We start from the raw sequence: 25,825 nt of genomic DNA on the forward strand, positions 1-25,825 counted from the left end.
CACTCCCTGTGCGGGCGTGGAAAACCAGCACGGGGCAGAGAGGCTCATCAAGCTGCCCCAGGCAACCCTGCTGGGGGAAGGTGGCAGCAATCGGCCTCCTCTGGCACTGTCCGTGTGCCAGGGGGTGTGACGGACCGGGGCCATCACCCTGACCAGGGAGGCCGCTCTCTGTGGGCACTTGGCCAAGCAGCGAGGGACCCTGACGGCCTCCGCCGACCAGTTCGTCTCCTGCTCCGGGAACTCCCTGTGCAAGGCCAGGAGCCTCCTCCTGAACACCGCGGCGGGCTGCCAGAGAGGTCCTGGTGCTATGACGGGGAAGAGATGGCAGACATCACAGGGGACTGGCACACGCTGTTCAGAGGCAGGTCCCCCCATGATGACGGTGGGTACCATGACGAGTGACAGGAGTGGGGAAACAGGCAGGGAAGCTGGGAGAAGAGAGGGTTGCACAGGGGTGAGGGTTAAAGGTGATGGTGATGGGCCGGCAGGTGCACGGGCACGGGCGCGCGGTGCGGTTTTGTGACAGGAATGAGAACGGTGTCACCGTAAAGGTGTGTTTTGGGCTGTCGGGGGAAGCAGAGAGGACACAGACAGGTCTAACACATACATACTTATACACACACACTTACGCACACATACATATAAATGTATACACATATTTCTGCACGCGGGGCGTGACGGCGCCGCGGCGGGACGCAGGGGGGTCCGGGCGCGGGCCCGGGCAGCGAGCCGCTTTTAAGGGCGTCTGGGCGGGCCCGGCCGCAGCCGCTCGGGCAGGCCGCGGCGCCTCCTTAAGAGGGCCCCGGGAGGCGGGAAGTTGGTTTGTGGGGGTGTTTTTTTGGCGTGCTCAGATGGAGGAAAAAGTTGCTCAGAGGAAGTGAGGCGGGCGGCGCAGGGACCATGCTGCCCCGAGCAGCCCCCGGCCCGTCGCGCCGCTGACCGCCCGCGGGCCCGGTGAGTGCGCGGGGGCGCGGGCGGGGGGGGCCGGCCTCCCGCAGCCTGCTGCCCGCAACCACTTGCTCCCCTCCCGTGCTGCCATTTGAGGTCTGGATCAGATCTCCCCCCCCACCCCCCCCAAAAAAAAAAGACTTCGGGGTGAACTCTCCCCGCTGGTGGGAGCCGTGCATGGGGCTACGGCTGCTGTCGGGGGGGCTAACAAACCCGCACGGGCGTGCATGTTTAGGAGGTGCTGGGGGCACGGCCGTGTTCGCGACCTGCCACAAATACAAGCCCTCCATCTTTATGGCTGGTTACGGACCGGGCTGTCGTAAGCCAAGTTTCAACACCGGCCTGTGTCGGCATGGGCTTTGCTTCCGCACCTCTCCGCACGCCTGCCCTGTCACGCTTTTTTGTGCAAGGGGCTGGTTGTGTCCGAGGCGAGACGGCGGCTGCTGCTTGTTGGCCTTTTAAAGGTTTACGGACGGCGTTTCTCAGTTCCCAGCGACCGTGTCCGTGGCCTGCGGGAGAGGAGATGGGGTGGGATAGCAGCACCAGTGCGGTTATAATGGCAAACTTTTCTAGCAGAAAGATGCAGCTTTTAGTGGCCAAAAAGCGCTTTTGCCGATATAACTTATGCCCAGTCCCTAACTGCATTAAGTTTGTTACCGCACTTGCATGCAGTATCGTTCTGACCGTGCTAGGATATAAAAACTATCACAGTGACTTGCACCCCAGACATGTGACTCAGCCAGCCAGAGTTTCCCAGCGGCGACCAAACCATCAGGTCTTTTTGTTTCCGCTCCCCTCAGCAGCCAGTGGGACCCCATCTTGCAAACTCAGTGCATGTGGTGAAGCGTGCTTGCGAGCCGCCAGCCTGAAGCCGGTTTATTGGCAGCGCACAAAGCTGAGCGCGTGCAGAAACCTCGGTCGGCTCCGAGTCCCAGTGCATAACGTCTCATCCTCCATGCCTAGTCTATACAAAACGCATCGAGGAGCCCACAGACGCTGTCAGATGGTAGCAATGTGAACGGCATGCTCTGAAAGCTTAAATTTTGGTTCAGGTCGCACAGGGCTGGCTGGGTTTTACCACTAACAACATTTTTTTTGTCAGGCTGTTTTAGATTCCTAGGGGATTGCGACGCACGGGTTGGCAGCGGGGACTGCGTGTTTATAAGAACATTACTGTGTGCGTTTTGTTTTTTTCTAAAATATGTTGGCATCGCTCACCAGGGCAAATCGGGAGATGCTTCACTGCAAAACATTGGTGGCAACATCTGGGGGCTTTCTTTGTGCTAGAATTTGGAAAGGGAAGGCGTCTTCCCGTCATCGTTGCACCAGTGGACCTACTAGTGAAAACGTGGTTGTGTTGCTCTTGGCACTCTTTCCATGGTGCCTTCTACGTGTACTTGGAGGGGATTAGACACCCAGGGAAAAGTTCCCATTGCTACTGGTGGTTGTACTGCAAAGTATAGTGTAGTTGCGCACTGTGTCTACAGTTGTGCTCCTGGATGCATCTCCTGCTCACAGAGCACGTGAAGCTGAACACAGGATGCTGGGTGCGAGCACAAGACAGAAACCACCACAAAGCAGAACCAGTTTTCCCAAGCCCTTCCCAATCTCTCCGGGTTTGCCTGCACTTAAAAGGGCTTGCTGCCCCGGGGGCTGCTCATAGTGGAGATGCAACTTTATACTAGCAAAGAAAAATACTCTCAGTTGTCTCAAACAGCAAGCGAGCGTGGCCATAGCACTCTCCTGCCAATATGAACTGCATCCAAACCCAGGTTTCTGCTGACATAGCTTTGTGGTTTGGAGGTAGGACTCCCTATTCACACACTCCTAACTGTGGTAGTCCTGTAAAGCCAGCCTTGCTGTAAAAGGACAGCCCTAGGAGAGGCTCCTGTACAGGACAGAGGGGGCTGCTCTGCGACAGAAACCATGCAGATCCTTCCACTAGTGATGTATCCTGCCCTGCACTCGCTGCTACTCAAGACCAGAGGAGTATAGGCTGTCGGTTTGGGGGCTGTGATGTATGTGGGGCAAGGGGAAGGGCTGGAGAGGCACAAACACTCCTACCCTTAAAATAGCCTAAGGGGCACCCCTTGCCTTTATTATTCCAGCAAAAGGGCTGGATGGGATCTCTCCCCGCTCCAGGCAGGATCTAAAAAATCCAGGACAGTGTTCGTCCAACTTGCACTTTTAATACCTCTAGTGACAGATCGCACAAGCTCTGTAGACAGTTTGTCCCCGTGCTTAATTGCTCTCGCAGTGAGGGACCCGAATCTCCTCTGTCGTGATTTATGTCCATGCGTCCCTTTAAATAGTGCAGCGCTGTGCGTGCTGCGGGCTGCATGCTTTCCAGCACGGCAGATAATTGCTGGGTGGTGCGGGAAGGTGGAGATCCTGGTGTGTAGGTACAGGGCGTGTTGTGGGTGGAGGTGCTGCCCTGGGAGGCCGGGACACCTGTTCCACATCTAGCCAAACGCCAAGATGCCAGCTCAGCTGTGCAAGCAAAGTGCTCTGCCCACATGCTTCTTCAGCGTAGGTATGGGAAAGGAGGCCAGTAGCCAAAAGCAGGGCAGCCCGAGGGGAGCGTGCCAGGATGGGGAAACTGCAGAGAAAGCAATTTATTTGGTGCATCCCTGGATGCTGAGTGCAATGCTCAGCTGTCCCAACCCAGACCAGATGAACAAAGCAGTAAAAGCAACCCTGCCTTGAAATCACACCCTGGAGGCAAGGGCCTCAATAAAGCAGGTGGGGGTTAGGCCATGTTTCAGAGGCTAGCGGACCCCTGAAGCAAGAGGGAAGTGCATGGCAGGGCTGACGGCCCTTTCCCGCGAACCTGGCCTCAAAGGGCTTGTCTAGAGATCTGCAGGCAGCCTTTTAGTTTCCCGAGTTAAGGCGATCTAGAAAAAGTAAATGTCACTTGAAGACCTTTCCTTTGGGAATGGTCAACCACGACTGTAAGTAACTCTCTAAAATGCCATGCTGTAAGGAAAACATCACGGGTTTGGTTTTCAGTAACGATCCTTTCCCATGTCTAATCCTCAGTGTGGTTTGGATTGAATTGGCAGAGCCCATTTGGCGTATCAGTAATGATTTTCTATAATGGCCTCATTTTGGAAGTGGCCTTCGATTGTGGGTTTAGAAGAGAGGGGGAGGTTGGTGCTCTCAGGGTTTGCTCTTGGATGGCTGCTTGGTGCTGGATTCACATCTGTAGATGGGTCTGCCCCTGCTCTTTGGTTAATATGGCTCTTTGGTGCTAGCAAAGCATTTTTCCATGATCTTCCAACCTGCCAAGATCAAAGCTATGAGATTTGGCCTCTGGCCCTCCTCCCACGTGCAGCCAGGGCCAACATTTTTCCTCCCCATCATTTTAATTATTACCCCTTTTCAGAGGTAGGTTGTTTTTTTTTTCCTGGTTGAACCAGCATATTACTTATCTCGGTGAAACGTTAGCAAGGGGCAAAGATACTTTTTCAACATGGGCAGTGACAGAACATTTTCTGCCCTAAGTTGCCATACACGTACATGGAAAAGTCTACTTGGTTAGCAGGCAGGATGTTTTCCCTGGCAAGAATAGAGGCCAGATACTAATTTCTGCAGAATTTGGGCGCTCTCAGTACAGTTTCTAACCTGTAGAGTCATGATGGGCACTAGATATAAATTCAGTGTTTGCCTTCATGAGTTGTACGTGTAGGGTCTGGTGTTGTAATGAAGGGTCTTCCACCTATGCATGAGCTAACCCAGGTTCTCAGATCTGTGCATTCTGCCTCTTCTCCTTGAATAACTCACAACCCCTGAGCCAGATTTAGCCTACTGATTATCATCTGGCTTGTGGGGACTCGCCGGTGGTATAGAAACTTGGTGCAGTGACTGCACTAGTTGGCGCTTCCAAACTTCTTGACCCATGGGGAGCCCTGAGGGCCAAATAATGAGGCCCTGTACACCTAACTGTACCAGAGCATGGCTGATTCTGGATGCATGGGTTCGGGCCAGTGTGTGGCTGGATCTGGGCATGCAGGATTGCACCCCTGGACCAACCCTATGTGCCAGCTCCACCTGGTATCCAGCCTGTGGAGCGACCCCATGTTATTCATCCAGCTGTTGGGACCAGAAGGTTGGGCACCAGTGTTACAGTGGATGGTGGGGAGCTGCAAATCAAATGCAGAAAGCAAACCCCATGCAATTACTAATACGTGGGGGAGTCAGTGCTCATCAGGTTCAAAAACTGATCTGCAGAGAATAGACGAGGCTATAAAGTGTTCTCAGCAGAGATCCAATGGACCATGATGAAGAGGAAAGAAGAAGTGTGACAAGATGTCACATGGGTATGTGCGGCTGTACCCAAGACTGGACGACTGTTGCAGGATACAATCGAGTAAAACATCTTGTCTGTGGGTACCGGGACAGAATGAATGGCACACGCGCAGGCTTACTGGCTTGACACTGGAGTACTGATTTATGCTGTTGTTCTCGGTATGGCTCTATCTGTGGAGGGCTGCACGTGTATGCATCCAGGGTAGTCTCCCCCCCAATGAAAAGCAAAGACTTGGGCTCCTAAATTGTTTAGGTCAGGATCGTCAAGGGGTTTAGCTGCCTAACTCCCATTGATGTCAACTGGAAATTAGCCATCTTAATACTGACCCTTTTAGAAAGCATTTTCTAAAACATGAGAATTCACCAAAATAGCACTGCTTGTGAAGTCACAGCCTGCGGCTGGAGGGGGAAGACTTCAGCTTAGCTCTTTGCACAAATAGCTCTGGGGTGTGTATATTTAGGGCCCAGCTGATCTTCAGCTGGGAAGGGGACAGTGATATTCTGTGCATTAACATCAGCTGAGAACCTTTGCTTAAGGCCTCACCTAAAGGACTCAGCACAATCAGCCGGCTGGGACTTCCTCAGAAAGATGATAAAATGTTACTGCAAGTTGTGCATGTCTGGCCCAGCTGGATTTGGCGATCCCAAAGAGGAGATGCACCCAATAGTTTACATATGCAGCATACCCACATCCCCAGGATGAGGACCTGGCAAGCATCGGTGACAAAGCAGTTGTGTGGCTCTGCAACATGAATGATGTGTAGAGGGGAAATAAAGTATGCAAAAGAAAAAGATCCAATAACTGCTGCAGTGTCTCAAAAATGGAGTTGCTTATGTATCTAATTCCAGAGCAATTAGTGAAGGAAACGCTAAGGCAGAAGGTGGTTGATCAGCATCACCAAGGCTTCTGGAGTTGGGTCCCTGGCTCAGCCCTCCATGCATTCAAACTGCTGTATTCTCACCTCCTGCCCAGAGTTGTACAATTGTATTTTTTCCCTAGCCAAGCACATAGGCTGTTTGGGCAGTGGGGATTTCATGCCCACCAGTGGGGGCCCTAAAGCAGTGATTCATAACTCCCATGGCACTGCAATTAGCTTTTAAATGCAGCACTGGCCTGTCACTTGGCTCCCAAACAAAGCCCTCCTTTGTTGTATTCTCATGTTATAAAGGAAACAAGCTTTCCCGTTGGCCACACACATGTCCCAAATGAGAAACACATGGCCCAAGAGCCCAAACACTTGCACAACCTTGGACTCTGTGCTTTTTTTCCACAGCAATGCATGTTGCATCTCTTACCCTACTAAAATTTCCTTCCAGACCTTCCTTTTCCAGCATTAAATTTGTAACAGTCATGGAAGGGAAAATGGAAGCATTTCTTGGGGAAGAGGAGAAAACTGAATGCAAAAGGGGAAATTTTTCAAGTTTTCCCAGATAAGCTGGGACCTTTTGCAATAGGTTTGTCTTTCCGCTACTCCGGCAGAAATTACCCAGGAGTTGATGGCCTCAGGTCCAGAAGCAAGATGCTGCATTAGCTACACAGGGATTAGACACCTTCTGTATCAGCAAGTCTGCTTGTTTTATCATCTGGCTTCTACAGGTGAAGCTGGTTTAAAAGCAGAGATTAGCAAAATACACTTTTCAGCCAGTGTATGAGTGCATGCACGTACATGTGCTGCTTTCTTAGTTTGCATTTATAAACAGTCCTTGGAAGAGCTCTCTGCTTCTGGAAGTGCTTACATGGTTCTGCCCAGCTGTTGAAAAGTTAAATAGATAATACAGTATTGGGGCCTGAACCTCCACTCGGGAACTTGCATTTTTGTGAAAGGGGGTGTAGCAGGTCGATACTCCCCTAAGCAGACTCAGGAGCCAGTTTCCTCAAAAAAGGCAGTCCATTTACCATACATGTGGAAAGCATCTCACAACAGCAAACAAAACAGGTATGGGTGCAAAGAATAAACACAAAATCAAACTTCTGGACTTCCTTCAGACCTGGAGGAATACCAGTCCCTGTGCTTTTCTCTGAGCACCCATCTCCTTCTTTCTCCCCAGTTTCCCTTCCTGGGAGCTTTTAACTTCCTCTGAGCCCAGGCCATCATCTCTGTCAGCTGAGCTAGCGTCCTGCAGCAAGTAGGCTATTATCCCCTTCACCCTTTGCACCTGGGATCCAGCCCCTGAGACCTGCACCTCATTACAGGGGGGGTGATGCAGCTGCCCTGCGTGAAGGATTGCCCACTTGCTTCTCCCTACGCATACCCTTCATGTCAGTTGTGGCAGGACTTCAATGAGCTGATCTTGACCCGATTGTAAGATAGGGGAGACTCTTCTCTGGGTGTTTTTGTACCGTGTGAAAACTGGGGTTTCAGGTGGCAGAGTAAAGTCTTTGTTTCCTGTAGTCGTGATTCTCACTATGATATTCAGTGTAATAACCCTAGAGGTCAAATGAATGTGGAGCAACAGCTGTAAATGGTTATCAAAATGAGAGTCCAGTGACTTGCAAGCTGCTAGTCCCACCTTTCATTGTGAGCTCTGTTTAACCAAACTTCAGAATTAGTGCAAGCGGATCTAGCACTGCCATCATGTCCCCGATTCAGGGCTAAATACAATGTAGAAAGTCTCAGACCACTGTAGTGCTGAGTCCCTGCTTTTGTTATGAACCAAACCCCTGGGATGACAACGAAGATCTTTGCAGTGATTTCACCCAGCTTTGAATCAGGCCTTTAATGCAGAGGTGACCAATGTGATCTTAAAATCCCCAATCAGTGTAGGAATTCCTTAAAGTGTGTGTGTGTGTGTGTGTGTGTGTGTGTGAGAGAGAGAAAGAGAGATAATTTTAAAAAACACCTTAAAAAGGAAAAAAATGGCCTTGGATGGTAGATAGGGAAAAATCTGGCCATGTAGCCAGGGAAGTAAAAGGGTAAGTGTTGTTGGTGAGGTAACAGCTTATGGACATCTAACTTTCACTGGTTTACCTTTTTTTTTCCTTGTTAAGTATTAATTGAGGGAGCATGTTGGGAGAAGGGTAGTAGTAGAAAGGATAAGGTGCATCATGCTACAGATCCAGTGGTGGGAGGTTAAACCCCTCTGCCAAAGGCTGCCCCATCTCAACACAGGTATGACCACAGAAAATAGGGTGGGAAGGGACCTCAGGGGGTCACGTCTAGTCCATCCCCCTGCTCAAAGCAGGACCAGCCCCAACTAGATCATCCCAGCCAAGGCTCTGTCATGGGACAGGGTCCCTAAGGATGGCTGTGTTACCCCTAAGGCCCCTCGACCGGGTCTTAAACACCTCCAAGGATGGAGTTGCCACCACCTCTCTGGATAACCCGTCCCAGTGCTTTACTACTTTCATCACTTGCTTATGCACTGGTGGCTTAGAAAACGGGTTCATTGGGCCACTTCTGTCTGTATGTGGGGAGATACCGGCAGATAATTGCATATTCCGCACGTGCTCAGCTCATCCCTTCCTCTGCCAGATGACGCGACATGCAGGATGTGTCATCCGTCGCTGCCTGCAGGGTGGGGAGGAAGTGGGTGTCACATCAACATGGGAGAGACGCCGTCAGCAGATCCCAGCGTGGTCGTAACCCAGAGGCAGGGCGTGTATGCGCCCTCCCCGCATATATTGTTATTAGTGGGAAGGCAGGGTAGAGATGCACCTTCCCAGGGGAGCCAATAAAACAGGGGAGGGATGTCCGTGATCTGCTTCCACCTGTGCTGGTGCAGGAGGTGGGAATGACTGCAGTGATCGCTTCTGCCCAGGTCGGTGGGTCAGAGGATTTCTTGCTGGCTCTGTTGCAGCTGTTCTCTTCATCCACAGGTCCGGTTTGTTTGACTCGAACACCAGTCCAGCTTGTTCCCCGGCTGTGTGGTGTCGACAGCCGCTTGGTAGGTGGTAGGGCAGGTGGGAGCTGCGTGCATATTTCCCCCTGCACGTCTATTGTGGGGAGCATTGGCAGGCAACGTGCTCGCGTGCTATGAAAGCCTTCCTGAGCTGCTTCGAGCCATTTTCAGAAGGCTCCTTTCCAGAAACAAAGCTGTCTGGCACGGTCCTTTCTGGTTCACCAATGCTTGCTCTCTATATGTTTGATGTAGTTAGTCTGCAAGGTGCATATCTGCCCTGCCTCCCGTCTGATTCGAGACTAATGCAGCTAACAGGTTCTTACTGCCAGACGAAGCCACAGTGATTAGGCAGATGGCCTGCCGAGACGGCCGCTGTTGTGCTGACCAGCACTGTCTCGCTGCGTCCTTGCACCCTTCCTGTCTGCCTGTCCGTCTCCATCTGTTGTCTGTCTGGTCTGACGCTTGGTTTGCGAGCTCTTTTTGGAGCGGCATCTGCCTCCTTGGTCTGGATCTGTGCAGCGCCAGATGTGATGGAGCCCAGGCCAAGATTAGGGGCTCTTCGCTCGATAAAGGACGAGGGTGACAGCATAGGAGAACAGACTGGAGCTTTTGCACTGCGGCGCATGGCGAGCGGTGACTTAAAAATACCAGGATGACACCCCTCCCCCCCAACTGATAAGACTGATCATTCAATAAGTAGCACTTTTCTTAGAGTTTGGGCCAAATGGCACAAGTGTCTGAAAAGGAAGCCAGACGTCTCTCTTATACAGGCTTTATTTTTTCTCCAAATCCAAACCAGTACAGAGGCCTGGCTCTGTGAGCAAAATGCTGGCTCTGGATCATCTGAAAAAAGGCTCTGCCTGGAGCTGAGCCGTCTGGACTCGGTTGTGTCCACCTCGAGTGCAGACATTTGAACCGGTTTGGCTGGTGGTGGTTTAACCAGAATCAGTCTGTTTAGGGAAGGGAGGAGGGACTTCATTGAACATCGGCTCTTCCTTGCAAATACCCCGATTCTGTGGCTAGAGGAGTAAAAATATATCACTTCCTAATTTCCCCAGCAGAGCTCGGGAGCAGGACGGCCGACACTGGCCACGTGACTGCTTGCTTTGGCACTGAGAATTAGGCAGGATGTATAGGCTCCACGAAAGGCAGCACGCTCTCCATCAAATGGCAAAACAATAGCCATTGGGCCACGGCCCTTGGCAGGTAGTTATGCAGAGCGGAGCTAATAATCAGGGGTGGAGTTTCCCAGGCAGTGCTCTGACCTCTGCTTGTGATGTAAATACAAAGAGTGGAGGGGTTGGGGAATGAGTCTTTCCTGTCTTTTGTAAATCTTGTCCTGTTTTGCAGAGCGAGTGTTGCAGTCCAAGTGGGAGTCGAAAAGGGAAGGGGAGAGGGAGATTGGCCATCAGTGAAGATGCAAGATCCAGGTTCAAGTTCTTCTTTGCCACAGGCATTCGATGTGACCTTGGGCATGCCACTTAGCACATCCTTCCCTCCCCACCCCCATGATAATACATAGGGACTTTAATGTTTGGGATCTCTTTTAAGACAACTTTAACCCTACAGGGATCCAACTTCTTTTTTACTTTTCTTTTCTTTTCTTACTCTGTTCATTTAATTCTTATAGGAAAAAAATAAGACAATCTACAGCAGAGCTGCTGAGCAACTGTGGTCCCCTGTGTTCAGCTCTTCACATACTCTAGAGGCTGTGATGCTTTAGCTTTATAACCCTCCCAGTGTCTCAGTGAGATGGGGAAGTGGCCACATACAATTCGATGACATCTCTTTGTTTCTGGCTGTGTGGAGACTCCAGAAGCCGGTTTTGGTGCAAACCGTTCTAGTGTTTCACAGGGGAACAAACTAGCTAGTCTGCAAATAACACCTCCAGTTAGTGGGCCTGCAGACTGGGTCCTTTAGCAATTTAGTGCATGGACACCTTACCTTTTACTCCATAAACAACATTATCAGGGAAAGAAGGCAGGGTTTTACCAGGTATTAGCTACAGTAAATGCTTGTAGACATGCTCTTACCTTGCAGTAAATGGAATCTGCACCACTGTGAATTACCCCTATTTCATCGAGGGGTAGTACCCTTGGGCAAGTCACTTAAAATGTCTGTTCCTCCGTTTCCCCAGCTGTGAAATGGACATGGCAGAACTTTGTAAGGAGACTATTGACGGAGCAGTTCAAAAGATCTGATTGTTGTTTCACCTACTAAAACTTACTGTTGTCTCAAGTGGGTCTGTCCTACAGGGACACGCTCTTCGAGTTGACATTTGTTTTTAACATGGATTAACTTGGGAAATCCTCATTCTAATGGGGTCTGTACTAAAAGCCTCCTTAAATTGAAGCTGAAGCCATGCTATGTGTACTGCTTTGCTTTGACTGATCCAGCTGGCAGGTGTAGGCAAAGTGGGAAAGGGTATATGTAAATATTGAGTTTTAAGTATGTTTGGACGTACCACCCAGACCCAGAATACATGCTACCAGTGCCACCACACTTATCCCAAGGCCTTTGTGACGTGCCAGACGGATTTGCCGTGACACAGCTCTTAAGTGGAGAGTTCCTACTGATAAGACTTGTTGTGCCCCACTCTTAAAATATAGCAGCTTTTGTGAGACGTCTAAGCAGGACGCAGCTCTGCAAGCTAATTCCAGTCTGATAATGATTCTCTAATCGGAGCTTGGAAGAATGCACCGGGGGTTTAGTAGGTGGAAAGTTTTAAATCTCCTAGCTCAGAGGTAGAGACAGGAGGTGGGTGTGGAATTTATTTCCTGGCAAAGGCCCAGGGTGAGTCTGAAAACAAGCTCACCTAAAGCCACCCAGAAATGTTCCAGCAAAATTTGGTCTTTGGTTATCTGAAACCAAAATTATTCATGGAATGTGCTGGCAAAAGCTTTATTATCACAAAGGGTTTCTCAGATCTACAAGGAGATTTCTGGTCAGAACCAGACAGAACTCCAAAATGAGCATGGCCAAGTGATTAGGGCACTCACCTTAGGAAAGCTGAGTTAAAATGCTCTGCCTGAACTACCACCCTGTGGGCATGTCCACACGTGTAATTAATGCGGAGCAATAAACTTGCGCCAGATTTTATTGCTCCTGGGAAGCTCCCAGGTGTACCATTTACACGTGCACCCATGAGTGCAGCATGTTGAGCTGGGTTAGAGCAGTGCTGGCTGGCACAGGGGCCAGGGGATCAGCCTGCCACCCCGGGGCTTTTCTGACTCAGCTCCGCATGTTGCGGAGGGCCTGGCTGGGACACAAGGGTGCTCCATTGCGGGGCTATCCGGCAGGCAACCCCCTTACTGAAACACCCTTGTGCCCCAGCCAGCCAGGGCAGTGTCAACACATGCGCTGTGGTGGAGGGAAAAACTCCATGGCAGGATGGTACTTGTCTTTACAAGTACTACCCTGCTGCAGAGTTAATTAGTTTCTTGCGGCCTAACAGGGGCACGTGTGTAGACAGGAGACATTTTACTGTGGGGCTAATTAGCCTACTCTGCAGTAAACGTCTTGTGTAGATGCACCCTGTGAGTGCACTAATTACCATGAGGTAAGAGGTTCTGCAGTGGGTCCTTTCTGGAGCTGTTGCATTCGTATAAATAAACGTTCACTTGGCCAGAGAGAGGTTGACTTATATCCCAGTGGCTATGGCACTCACCTGGGGTGTAGGAGACCAGGGTTTTAGGCCCTCCTCCAAACTAGGCCATACAATGTTGATTTAAACCCAGGTATCGCCTGCCCACTTGAGTGTCCCAATGTAAGGGGGTTTTCTGCAGATGTGAATACTCTGATTTTTCACCGAGGAACCTGTGGAAGGTCTTGAGTTCCTCCTAATGCAGAAAAAGAAACATTTGAAAAATATTCATAAACCTGTTTCTTGCTCAGCCGTGGTACAGACTATCATACTAGTAGCTGCTGGGAACTGGGGGGGTGTTGTTACTAGCTCCTGTCCTCAGGGCAGCCCTCTAGCGGAGACCTAATGACCTTCCACACTGACTATTGCCGGAAGCTCTCCTTAGCATCAGAGCCTGAGGTTGAGCTTCCCTCTAGCCTCTCTCTCCTTGCAAGGTGCTCAGCATTCATCCAAGGACAGCTGGAAGTCTGCCAGCACTTGGCTTTGAGCTCTTCCGTACTCTGCTTCCCATCACTACTGCCATGAATTGGTGCCCCGCAGAAAAGGAAAGACAAATGGTGCCAAATGGAGCCCTTCTAGCAATCGGTCTGCTTACTGCTCATCTCTTCTGTGTGCCTGGTATGCTGCTGCAGCAGGGTAACCCATAGATGGAGAGGGGCAGCATGTAGGGTTTGCACTAGTTAAAGGTGACCCTTAGAATTGGTGCTGAGTAGGAGTATAGCTATGTTCTCTGCCTTTGCATAAGCTCCAAGCCAACAGGTGTCTTAACTTTGAAGCTCCATTCCTGGCTGCTAGAAAGGAGAAATACTTCTCTGTGGGCACGTCTACACATGCAATTAGTGCACATGAATAAACTCTGAAGCATATTGCTCCAGAGTTTATTGCCCCTAGGTGCTGCATCTTCCTGTGCGCCTGGGACTGCAGCGGGTTGAGCTGGGTTAGAGCAGCCCCAACTGGAAGGGGGCCTGGGGGCTGCCCACTTTGCTTCAACATGCTGCAGAGAGCCCGGCTGGGGCACAGGGGTGCTTCAGTGTGCCCATATGGGGCTAGCCAGTGGGCAGCCCCCACACTGACATACCCTCATGCCCCAGCCAGCTGGTGCAGCATCTATACATGCACTGCTATACAGTAAATTCGTTTACTCCAGCCTAATCGGGGTGTATGTATAGATGCACAACGTTATAGATGCAGATAATTAGTCTAGTCTGCTGCACAGTAAAAGTCTCATGTAGACGTGCCTGGTGTGTCTTTTCCCACCCTCAACACCCGTCTCCGTCTCCCCACTCAGACTTGTACCTCCTGCCTGACATGAGAAGGATGGTTTGGCAATGGGAGCTTGAAACTGCTGTTCTGTTTGGTGGAGTCTGGACTCATCTGCCCCAGGGCATGCTTCAAGCTTTCCTCAGAAGCCAAAGCATGATACAGATGTGCGTTTTGGCAAGTCACAGCCGCCCACTGGGTTGTGAATAACAGTAGGGGGAATGGTCAGGCTTAACTTCATCTTTTTTTCCTGCAGCTGGTCAAGACCAGGAGCAGCTACGGAGGCTCTGGTGGGTGCTTGCAGACTCAGAAGACAGTGCTGCAATAGTTAATCGTTTGTTCACCTATAGAAAGTTTCTACGATCATCAAACCTGTGCTGTTCTTGATGAAAGCTTATATTTGGCACGAATCGGTCCTACTTGGAGCAGGGGGTTGGACTAGATGTGACCTCCTGAGACCCCTTCCAACTCCCATTTTCTATGATTTGATAACTGACCTAGGGGATCATCAGCTCAGGCCATAGACAAGTGGCTCCCTTCCCTTCCCAAAAAGGGGAAATGTCCACCTCTACCTCGACACCCCGTTGTTATGGCATGCTGCTTTCTTTCTTTCCCAGGCGCACACAAGGCGGTGACATGGCTCTCATTACACCAGAATGACCAGTTACCCCTCTTCGTCTGGGGCCATGCAAAGCACAACTCAAGCAAGGCTTGAATTCGTGCCCCTAGGGTAGGATGGCCCCCCACAACCAATCAGCAATGAGGGGCGGGACTGCCACCTCCTTGGCCAATCAGTAGCAAGGGGTGGGGCCACCACCATAAAAAATCCACCTCCCTCCCTGGCTGGCTGGGAACCCTACTCCTCCTGTCTGCACTTCCTACCTGTAGGCACAGCCAATAAAATCATAAGGACAAATGATTGACATGCATTTCCACCAGCGAACTGAAAAAGAGGACTTTTGCTCGTTTAGAAATAGCCTGAGGGCAGAGGATTTAAAAACAGGATGGCCCAGTATAAAATGGGACCAATGACCGCCCTACTCTAGAGCCACAGCAAAATGCCACGTGATCTCTTAGAAGACCTGCCAGTGCTTAGCAAGTTGCATATATTGGGTGCTTGATAGAGCAGAGGTGGGTGAATGGGGAGGGAGCTCATTGTCCATCCTGGTCCGATTCCACTCTGTTGCATGATGCACGCTCACCACCTAGAAAACCACTTCTCAGACATTACTGGTTCAAGTGCCACTTTCTTTAAGGGAAAAAAATACTAACCCTGAGCTTTGAAGCACCATGTGCAACTTTCTCCCTTTTGTGTGCATTTATTTTAGACTTCAGTAGGCCCGATTTATTTTTGGACCCTTCCATAAACCAAATGCCTAAAAAAAGACTAATCTGTTCAGTTATAACTGGATCTGGCCAGAAAACAAGAGTTATGCTTTATGGCAAATTTCAAGGTTTTAACATGTCTCATGAAAAGAAAAGAAATCCAAGAATAGCTGCAAGCCGGAGGAGGTTAGCTGGGATGTGGGAGCGCGGGTCTGTAGTTTGAATCAAGCAGGGTGTTGTCTCTACTAGACCTTCAGCTATTCTGGAGTCTCCTTCCCTAGTTTTGACCAGCAAATCCGTTCTCAACCTGAGACATCTTCCAGGTGACAGTTTCATTGAAGTGGCATGTCTCTATGAAGTCTTGGGCTTGACAAATGGCATTTCTCAGTTAGAAACCTTGCACTTACAAAGTTCCCACCTTGCTATAACCTTCCTAAACATCTTGGGTCTTTCTAGTGCATCAGAACAGAAGACAATGAAATCGCCACTATTATTCATCTTTAATCTGATTTCAGGGAACCACTTGAGGGTGTCGTGAATGAGGTTTTGTTCCAACTTAGTCTGTTGCCGGGCAACATTTGAGGGTTTCACTTCTTAACTTCCCTCGCGTTCAGTTTTGAATTGTCTACTAATTCTGCTCCCTACCGCTGGACACGAGCTGAGGGTCACTCGGCTTCCCTTGACGCAAAATGTAAATCAAGACAAAGCAGAGCCTATTTTGAGCAGCTCCAGGAGAAAAGCGCCATTAGCAGGAAGGGGGTGTGCAGAAGAGTCGTGGGCTTTGGAGGTTGAGAGGTGATGGAGCCCTGGGTGCAAGGGCTGCAGCTTTAGGCAACTTTCAGCTCCACAAGTCAGTCTTGCTCCTTAGCAGCTTTGCCGTGTGTCTGTCTGTCTGCAGCGTCGGGCATACAGCGGGGCTGCTGCATCTGCTGGGAGAAGGCTCAAATAGCTTCCAGCCAGCCAGCCAGCTCCACAGTCCTATATTCAGGCTTTCATCTAGGCACCTGACCTCTCCCTCCACCACGCCACCCACCTTCTCCGCATGGACAGGAAGATGTGCAGTGGGTGGTTGGGAGCCACGTTGCAGCCGTTGCACAGCAGGAAGTATGCAGGGAGCTCCCACGTTGCTGAAGCTTCCTGTGTGTAGGCTGTTCGATCGGGTCTTGCTACAGCTCTGGGTTTTGCAGCGACTGAACCGGTCTCGTGTGCCTGTGCCCTTCTGGATGAGAGGACCTCTGACGCCGTGGTGTGGAAGAGGGTGGCTCAAGCCAGGGGGCTGGAAGGAAGCCTAGGCTTAGCGGAAAGTTAGCCGCTGTAACCAGGGGAGACTGTAGCACCGCCGCAGCATGCACAACAGCGCTAAATAAAACTCGTGTCAGCAAGGTCAGCATGGGTTCCTGACGCAGGTCGCCGGAGGAGGCCGAGAGCAAGCAGCCCAGCAAGGTAACAACCCCTTCTGCAAAACCATTCCCACAAACATGCTGACCACAACGCATAGCCCCTGGTCTAAATACTGCAGTGACAGGCACCGGCACCGAGGCAGCCCATTTGGGTTTCATGCTGGGAGCCCTTCTCCAAGCCTGAGTCCTGGTTGCTAGTATCACTGGTCCGATCTGTCTCCGTGGCATTTGCACAAAAGGCGAATCGAGTCTGAGGCTCGCATCACAAAAACACCCTCCATTTTTGTCACGGCTGATGCTTTGCCCAGGTGTGGAGCAAGAAGGATGTTTTTACTTGGCAAACGCCCACGCTCCCTTGCTTTCTGTCGTGTGCATAGAGGAATGTGTCTAGCTCTGTCGAGCATCTTGCATCTCTGTTGGGCCCAAAAGGCTCAGGAGAGAGAGCTCAGGACCCAGGCTTGGGACATCTGCCTCTGCCCTTCTACCCTTGGATAAGTTACTTCCTTTTTCTATGCTGCAGCTTCCACATCTATGATGTGAACTTACTGGTGTCTGTCTTCCTCTGCAGGATGCTTTAAAGACTGACATATAATCATACTGTGCCCAAACTACCCCCAGTAGGGTATTATGATGGCAAAATCAAGCCCTTACCTACTAGGAAATTCCAGCATTACCACTGCACAAGCATCCTTACTTTTTACACCTGCCAACATGAACTAGACTACACGTAGATCAGCCCCACAAAGTGGCTGAGCGTGCTCCAACCCAGGCTTTTTACAGCAGAACCAGGTTTCTCCAGATTGGAGTGGGGCTAAACTCAGAGCACACAGTATTCCCATTTTTTCCCCAGAAAGATTAAGACTCAAAGGATCCACTAACGTTGAGTGCCCTCTCGGAGATGCCCAGAAAATGAGGATTAGCAACCACTTAGGGAAAGGCTAGTGCAAGGCAGTCTCCTTCACTAAACAGCTGAGTTCAGATGGCCTCTTTGAAGATTTTAGATGTTAACATCTAAGAAGTCTCCATTGAGCATCTGCCGCCACGGTGTTTTGGAAATGGCTCTATTGGGCAAGCTTTTTTTTTTAACATGGACATATTAAAAGGCATATTTCTGACAGGCAGCCTCCCTAGTGAAATTCTTAATCCGTGGTTCAAACCCCTGGTTAAAACTGTCCCAAGATGGATTACCAGAATTTCTTAACATAAGAAAACAATGTATTGTTCCCTATCTTCATTCTCCGAAGCTAAACCATTTTGATTGAACTCCTCCCCCACAAAGAAATTAAACCTGAGATGAACACTAACCATTTCAGCTTAAATGATTGAAATGTGGCAATGCTAAAAGCTGGTGAATACACCAATATCTTGTGGGAAACATTGAGTGGTCTTACTAGCGGGTAGCGCTTCTAGCCTCACCTATAGTTCTCTCTCCATACTAGCCACAGGAGTTGCACGTGAAGAGGTGCAGGCCTGGGATACTCATGCCATCCTGCAATAAGCTATGGTATAATCAAAGCCAGACATCCCACTATAGTCTGGAATACTTGTAATCTAAGGTCTGAACTATGCTAGAAAATTGTGCGGCTTTAACTATGCTGGTAAAGTGAAAGCAGTGGAATCCCCCCTTGCATAAATATGAATTAAATGACATTGGTAGAACAGTGACATGCACAAGTAGAGCAGTTCCTGGTATACGGCATCATTCTGCTGTTACAACTGCCCCAGTACTAAGAATCATAATAGTAAGTTAGTCAAATATACCAATGCTAATAACGCAGACCTTGCCTGCAAAGACAGACACCCGGGCTCTGGCATATGACCATGTTATTTTTAATCTTAAAATGAACACAGCACAGTGCTGAAAAAAGGAACTCAGCGGCATTTCCTGCCCTTCCTTTGCAAACTGATAAAAACCCTTAAGGTACAAGGTGACCTCTGATTATTTTTAAACCACACTAGGGCATGAATCTCACAGAATAACGGCAGCTCCCAGACCTGCAGCTGGTTAATTAATGGGAGGTGCAGAAATAAGGATATTCTGGGACAAATGTTATTTTTCCCCCAGAAGCTGCATGGGTAAGTGTTGTGCGAAAGAAGGTGCAACACAAGTGAAAGTACTGACGCTGAGAGGGAAGGGCCCGGCCCGTGGCATTGTTTTGAGTATTGTGTAAGCTTCCTTTGCATAGTTCTGCAAATGGCCCTTCTATTTTGCAGCCCTCCCCTGCTTGCTATTCCCAGCCCAGCCCACTCTTCAGCAGAGGCCACTGGTTGCCAATTAGTGCTGGTTTAACCGTGGAGGGCTTAAGAAATATGCAAGGACAAGGTCCCTGCCCTCAAAAGCTTGCAGCCAGTCAGGTACTAATTATTTGATGCCTTAATGAAGGGCATGGGCCAGGTCTCAAACAAAAAGGCTATTTAGCACGTTTTCACTGTATTTTCTGGTAAAGTAATATGTGATCTCAAGAGGGGTAAGACTACTGTGCACAAAGCCACAACAGTGCTTAGCTCCATCTAGCTAAATTACCAACAATGGTGCTCACTGTGAGTGGAGCTGCAAGGGTAGCCTGTGGGCATGTCTACACATGCAATTAATGCAGCTGAATATACTCTGGCTCAATTTGAGCTGGAGTAAACTAATCCTGACATCAATTACACATGCATTTAAGTGCAATAATTACTATCCTGTGCTGGAGTAAATTAATCTACTGCACACATGCAGACAGTAACACTTTACTGTGCATTAAGTTCAACTAATGAGCAGTAAAGCACATGTGTAGAGGTGCCATGTTACAATATTCTAGCAGAAACTTAGTAAGGGATGGCATCACCTAAGTATAGACAGTCTCCACGGGTGGAAGAGTGACTGTATATTTGCAATGGAAGGTTATTGTCTTACAGCTTGAAAGGTTGCAGTGATCTGAATGGCGTGTCTGTGATTGTGTTTGCTGCTGGATGGGATGCAGCTCCACAGGCCCATGCTTCTAATGGCTAATGGAGATTGTCCTCGTCAACCATTGGCCTTGGGGCTCTTGGGGCTGGGACTGCTCTCTGGGCTGTGTTTTCTCTGCTGCCCTAAAGCTCAGTGACTAAGGTGTACGGTATAAGTAGATTCCCTCCATGGGATGGATTTATGACCTGAGGAACCATAAAGATAGGCGGCTTGTGAACTGTACATAAAGAAAGCCTCTCATGCCAAAGAAAAGGCTACTACGGTTGCCTAAACACAATGGTGATGGGCTCACCATAATACCTTTGTAGAGCTACACTAGCTGTTTTATGACCTAGTTCATTCCCTCTGGTTTTGCGTGATTTTTTTTTCATTTTTTAACATATTTTCATCACAATTAAATTTTCATAACAAGTATCTTTTCCCGGGCACACCCTTCTCTTGTGCGCCCACATGTATGAGAGGTCTCTTTCAAAATGTTCCACGTGAAACTAAAACGGCCAAGCCCTTCCCGAATTCTCCTGTGCGGCCAGACCCAAAACTGAGCCCCTTCACCCTGCAGCTCTCTTCACAGTACTGTGAAGCTGAAGTTACTGGCAAATTCATCATCTTTGTAGTGGATGGTCTTGCCATGGAAGGGAGTTTAAGACATTTAAGCACCAATAGAAACCAACTTCCAAGCAAAGAAAATGTCACCTTGGCAGCCTCAACAGCTGGAGCACAGCTTACGCTAAAACAAAACTCCAGGGCCAGATCCAGACATGCCGGCACGTGCGGTGGGTGGTGCCAGAAACCTCTCCGCAGTGCCACAAACCATATGTCCGGCACATTTAACTGTGCACAGTGCTACTAATTTGCGGTGCTGGGGCAAAATTTGCTACTGGGATTTCCTAGGAGCAAAAATACCCTAATAAAAAAGCAGTTCAAAGCACACCCAGATGGTGTGTGCCAGGAGAAATGTGGAGATGGGGGAGCAGGCAGCCCTGGCTGCTTCCTGGCTGCCTGGGGAGCAGCGTGCCTCGAGATGGGAGCTTCATGTGCCCAGCATGGGGGCTCTGCAGCAGCCACTTCCCCCCCCACCATGGAGCAGCGGGACAATGTGCCCCGGTGCAAAGCCCCCGGGAAGAGGCATGCACTGTAGCACAAAGTAGCAGCACAAATTCGTGCCGTTACTATATATGCTGCTGCAAACACACGCCCCTGCTCATGTGGATGTGGCCCAAGAGACCTAAACAGTGCTGGGTAGATGCCCCGGCAGCAATAGGATTGTGCCCAGCAGAGCTAGAGGTTATGTTCTTTTAACAGAGTCTTGGTACATTGTGAAACAAATAACATCCAAGGGCACTGGCCATGCATGCAGGTTGGGAACCCAATACTTTATCATGAATAAAGCAAATAAGCCCACTCAGAATCATGTGAGGTCTCTCAACCATGCCAAGGCGGGGAGGAGGTAACGTGCAGCAGCTCACGCTGGCATGCTGCGGCATGTAAACGAGCAGCGGCACACGTCTGGCAGTGGGACGTACTCCAGAATCATGTCTGCACTGATGCCCTTGGCACTTCAAAAAAGAGCAAGCGGGCTGGGACCGTGGCTCTGGATGTGTGTGGGAGGTGTTTGTCTAGATCCAGGCAGGGAGGTGTATTCATGGATTGTCCAGATTAGTAGCCATAGCAAGCACAGAATTTAAGTAGCATGATGCATTTGAAACCATCTGTCTTTGGGTTAAAGCAAGGCCAATGAAAAGGTGCGATGTGGCAGACCCTGTACTTTCTCAGGGGCTATCATATGCTGGTGCCAGTATACTGGGAAGGGATGTGTCATAGCATGATCCCTGCTGTATTTTGATGCTGTGGTACTTCAACTGAGTTGTAAGAGTTTGTTAGGGGCCTCCCTCCTGGAGGCACTCAACTCTGTAACCATGGTCTCAGTCCAGATGTGAATGACCAGTGCTTGATTGTGAAGATATCCACAGGCCATTGGCATGCCCCACATGGAGGGTGCTTCAGATGGCAATACCCCTCCCACGGCTGTGCCTCTAATCTGTTGGCCTCACACCTGGCACTGAAGGTCTATGTGCATTTTGGGGTGGCAGTGGATGCTTGCAGAACAGGGAGGGGGTGCAGCTTGCCAGCACTTCTTTGTCTACCCTTTGTACCTTGTTCTCAGATGGGAAGGGGTCTTCCTAAAGGAGGGGAGGGCACTGTTTCCACCCACTCCCCTGTGGGTGGGGTGGGGAGGGCCTACTAATGCCCAAATAGCAGTCACATTGGGTGAAGAACAACAGAAGCATGGGTGGCTATAGCTGGATCCTCTTGCTCATCTTTCTTGGACGGGCTATGGTTTATGATAATATTAAAGTGGTTTCTCACTATGACTCCAGAGTTGTGAGTTTGAACCCTGATCTGGGCTTATGCAAAGGCTGTCACTGGTCAACCCTGCTAGTCATCCCGGCTGGGGAGTCAGAAGTACCAGCCATAGTCATCATGTCGTTCTCTCACATGCAATGCGCTGTAGGAACTGCTGTGACCTAACCAGCCTAGCACTGCATCTGCTAGGTTCAAGTAGGCCCCTGACCTGGGCTGCTACTGCAGTCCATTGCTTTTCTCCTCATTACAGCTACATCTCTGACAAGGAGTCCCTCAGCACTCTGGCAGGGAACCTCCTGGGCTGAGGCATTTGTTCATGAACTCCCAGTTGCAGGTGACAATATCAGACTTGGAAAAAAGACAAAGGGTGGTTGCATTAATGATTTTGTTTCATTTCTGACCGTTCTGCCTTTCTCTCTTGCAGGGAAGGAATTGCCATGCCCGCAGGGATCTTCCGAGTGTGCCTGGTGGTGATAACAGCTATTGTCAACCACCCACTCCTCTTCCCCAGAGAAAATGCTACTGTCCCCGAGGACACGGAGGAAATCATCCAGAGGATGAAGGAGCGTGAGGAGAACCTCCGGCTGGAGCAGCTACGCTTGGAGCAGGAGATGGCAGGGCAGGAGTCCACCCAGAAGGCTTTGGAAGAGGCCCCTAAGCTGGAGGAGAAGCTCGAAGAGGATGCTCTGCGTTGGGACTTGTGGAGCGCCATGTCCATGGTTGTCTTCTTACTGATTGAGCTCTGGAGGCAAGATTTCCAGGATGGGAACTGGCAGGACTGGGCCGGTGAGGAGGATGACATGGCCATCCTGGGGAAAGCATTTAAGGGGGTGGCCCTGCCAAATAAGGCCACCTTGACCAACTTCTATGAAAGGTGCATCGTGGGTGTCACTGGTGAGATGGCCCGGATGCGGGAGATGGTGGAAGGTTTTGCAGACGACTTGTTGGAAGCCCTGCGGAGCGTGTGTAACCGGGATGCTGACATGGAGGTGGAGGAGTGCATAGGGGTAGGGAGCATGTATGAAAACTGGAGGGTGCGCAAGCCATATGTGTGCGACTTGATTGTGCCTTTTACCCCTCCAGAGCCCTACCGTTTCCGATCCCAGGTGTGGTGCTCCGGGGACTCCATCCCCCCAGATAAGCAAGGCTATGGTACCATCAGGGTTTGCCGGAGGGATGAGGATGTGGCAGGCTGTATCTGCGACAAGACTAAGCTGGGTGAAGACATGCTGTGCCTCCTTCATAGCCAAGCCAGCCAGACCAGGCACAACAGCGAGAGGGAGGACCTGCTCTGCTTTAACAACACCCAGTATCTAGATGCTGACCAGGTGATGAAGTGGTTCCAGATCGCCATCACCAAGGCCTGGAACAGAATATCCCACAAGTACGAATTCGACCTCACCTTCAGCCTCTTGGACTCCCCAGGTGCCCTGAAGATAAAATTCAGGTCTGGAAAGTCCATCGCCTTCAACATCACCCCCGTGGTGCAGTGCGAAGACTCTGATGTCTACTTCATCTCCCACTTTCCCCGCAGCGGCCTGACAGCTGATCCCTCCTCCAACACTTACTGGTTTCTTACGTTCGCGGTGTACGAGAGACGGTTCATCCATTCCCTCTCCAAAACGCTGCCTGCCAATGCCTGCCACCTCAGCTGCCTTCAGATCCTCTCCTTCCTGCACGAAAAGCAATGTAGCCTCTCGGGTCCAAGCGGCCTCACAAACTATCACCTGAAAACAGCAATGCTGCATTTGTTACAGACCCGTCCCCGTCAGGACTGGGCCCCGGAAAACTTGGAAGCCAGGCTGCAAGACATGCTGAAATTCCTGGAGAAAAGCCTGCAGGAAAAGAAGCTATGCCACTTCTTCATTGGAAATCGTAAGGTGCCAGAGGAGCTAGGTTTCCCGGGGATATTCCAGAAGGCTGAGCCCCTCAACCTTTTCCGGTCGTTTGTGCTACACAGGGACATTTACCAGAAGACGGTGGATACGTTTCATGAGATGCTGAGGAACACATCTGCTCTGATAAATGAGTACACGGTGCACGTTCCCATGGAGCACACAAACGGGCTTCACAAAGAATGTCTTTAGCCAAGACATCTGAGAAACACTTGTCCTCTATGCACAAGGCTTACAGGCCTTATCGAGGCAGTGGACTTTGACGTGAGAGATTTCCACCTTTCATGGCAGCTAATTCAGGCCTAGTTTACCCAGAGTCAGGGAGGAAAGAGAATGGGTAGAAACTGGAAAGCACACGCTGTGAAAGTGTCTCTACTCCACCAGTGCGTTAGCTATTTTTTATGCAACTCAGAATATATTTTTTTACTATGCACTAGTCCGACTGTGGTGGTGACAAGCAACAGATGTAATTTATACAGATGTTGCATTGCAAAAACATTGGCAATTGTTCAGCGTCTCAAGCCAAATATTGAGTTTGTTTTTAAAGAGGACATAATAAAATGGTGAGGAGAATCTAAGATAAAAGAGGATGCTGGAAGAGTCCTCTTCTCTGAAAGGCAACAGCTCTGTGACTGCTGTTATTCTTACCGTACTATTATTAGTCTTTTGTATAGTCATAATGATAATGTCCAGGGGAGTAGATTTTGTGCGTGGGTGAATATATTTGCATGGCAGTTTTCCATGTCTGCTCTGGATGAAACCAGATGTAAAAGAAAAAAGAAAAAAATACTTCCTCCAAGACACAAAACTGTAAAACGGCAGATGCCAAGAGATAAATGTTTGGGCTCTTCATGTAACCAGATGATACATGAGAAGAGGGAACTCACCAAAAAAACTATGAAATGAACCCAGTCGCAATAAGCTGATGCCAAAGGAGTAGATCTTGATCTCAAAATCTAGTACAAATCATGTAGTGCATTTTTAATGTGGTCAGGGCAGGTAAAAGTGCTGTAACTAAGGGAGAGGGCAGAGCACACTGGTGGCTGGCAAACTTTGTTTTTGCAGCAGTGCTGCAGTCTGACTCCCTCCATCGTGTCTGTCTTATCTTCCATAGGGGAAATCTGGGGTATCTGCCTGCATCCAGACAAGGCTCCTTCTAGACCTCGTTAGTGCTGCTGCTTCGAGCGGGTTGCATTTAGGAGTGTCAGGTAGAGCAAGCTGCATGGCCTGCAGTCATCTGAGACCTGACCGTAGCGAATGTTCAGCCACTACTGGCCTTCAGGTAGGAGAGAGAGAGAAAGTCTTGCATGACCATATGAGCTTTTAGTGATGTTTTAATCAAGCAGAGCTCTTCAACTTGGGTGTACTGTTTTCATTGTTCTCCTTTTGGAAGAGGAAGTCGCAGCCATGGTTGGCGGCATGGATAGCACTGGTTGTTCCATCCTACAGCTGATTACTATAATTCCCATATTATTGCACCTCCCCACTTGACCCATATATGGCAGACACAGAAGATAGGTTTGATCCTACTACCCTGAAGGTGATGCCTCCTGGTAGGAGTTTGTTATCCAGCTTGCCATTAAGCAGACCTTCAAAAGAGGATTGAAGCACAAATCACTGCCGCACCTCTGTAGACAGCTGCGCAGCGCTGTCTCCCCAGGGACGAGGGAGTTGTGGGACACAGACATATAGGGTGGCAGGGCAGCGATGTTAATAGCTTACACGAGTCCCAGGTGAGAGAGAGGAACCCATTTGCAACGAGCTGCTGAGTAACTACCCAAGTGTGTAACTACACCGTTACCCATGCCATTACACCCAGGCTTGCTACAGAAAGTGGGGAGGGAGTGACAGGAGGGAGAGGGGCAATTGGCCAGAGCCATAGGAGAAAGTC

At 49.8% G+C, this 25,825-nt stretch overlaps 1 protein-coding gene across 2 annotated transcripts; it reads left to right on the forward strand.

Moving 5' to 3' along the window:
* The first annotated feature begins 846 nt into the window (after positions 1 to 846).
* Positions 847 to 24,798, forward strand: ITPRIP (inositol 1,4,5-trisphosphate receptor interacting protein). 2 transcript variants are annotated; one of them, XM_090057861.1, is made up of 2 exons: positions 847 to 954; positions 22,464 to 24,798. In XM_090057861.1, the coding sequence occupies exon 2, from the start codon at positions 22,477 to 22,479 to the stop codon at positions 24,124 to 24,126; it is 1,650 nt and encodes a 549-aa protein (XP_089913987.1). In that variant the 5' UTR covers positions 847 to 954; positions 22,464 to 22,476; the 3' UTR covers positions 24,127 to 24,798. The 2 variants fall into 2 exon arrangements, with proteins under 2 accessions (XP_089913987.1, XP_089913989.1); XM_090057863.1 differs by having other exon boundaries at positions 907 to 1,044.
* The last annotated feature ends 1,027 nt before the right edge of the window (positions 24,799 to 25,825 follow it).

This window comes from Crocodylus siamensis, chromosome 7, assembly GCF_052110815.1.
Source record: "Crocodylus siamensis isolate JL-2025a chromosome 7, ASM5211081v1, whole genome shotgun sequence".
NCBI classification, from domain to species: Eukaryota; Metazoa; Chordata; order Crocodylia; family Crocodylidae; genus Crocodylus; species Crocodylus siamensis.

Excerpts from the sequence above, each read along its gene's own strand:
- ITPRIP (XM_090057861.1), top strand. The coding sequence starts at position 22,477 with ATGCCCGCAGGGATCTTCCGAGTGTGCCTGGTGGTGATAACAGCTATT.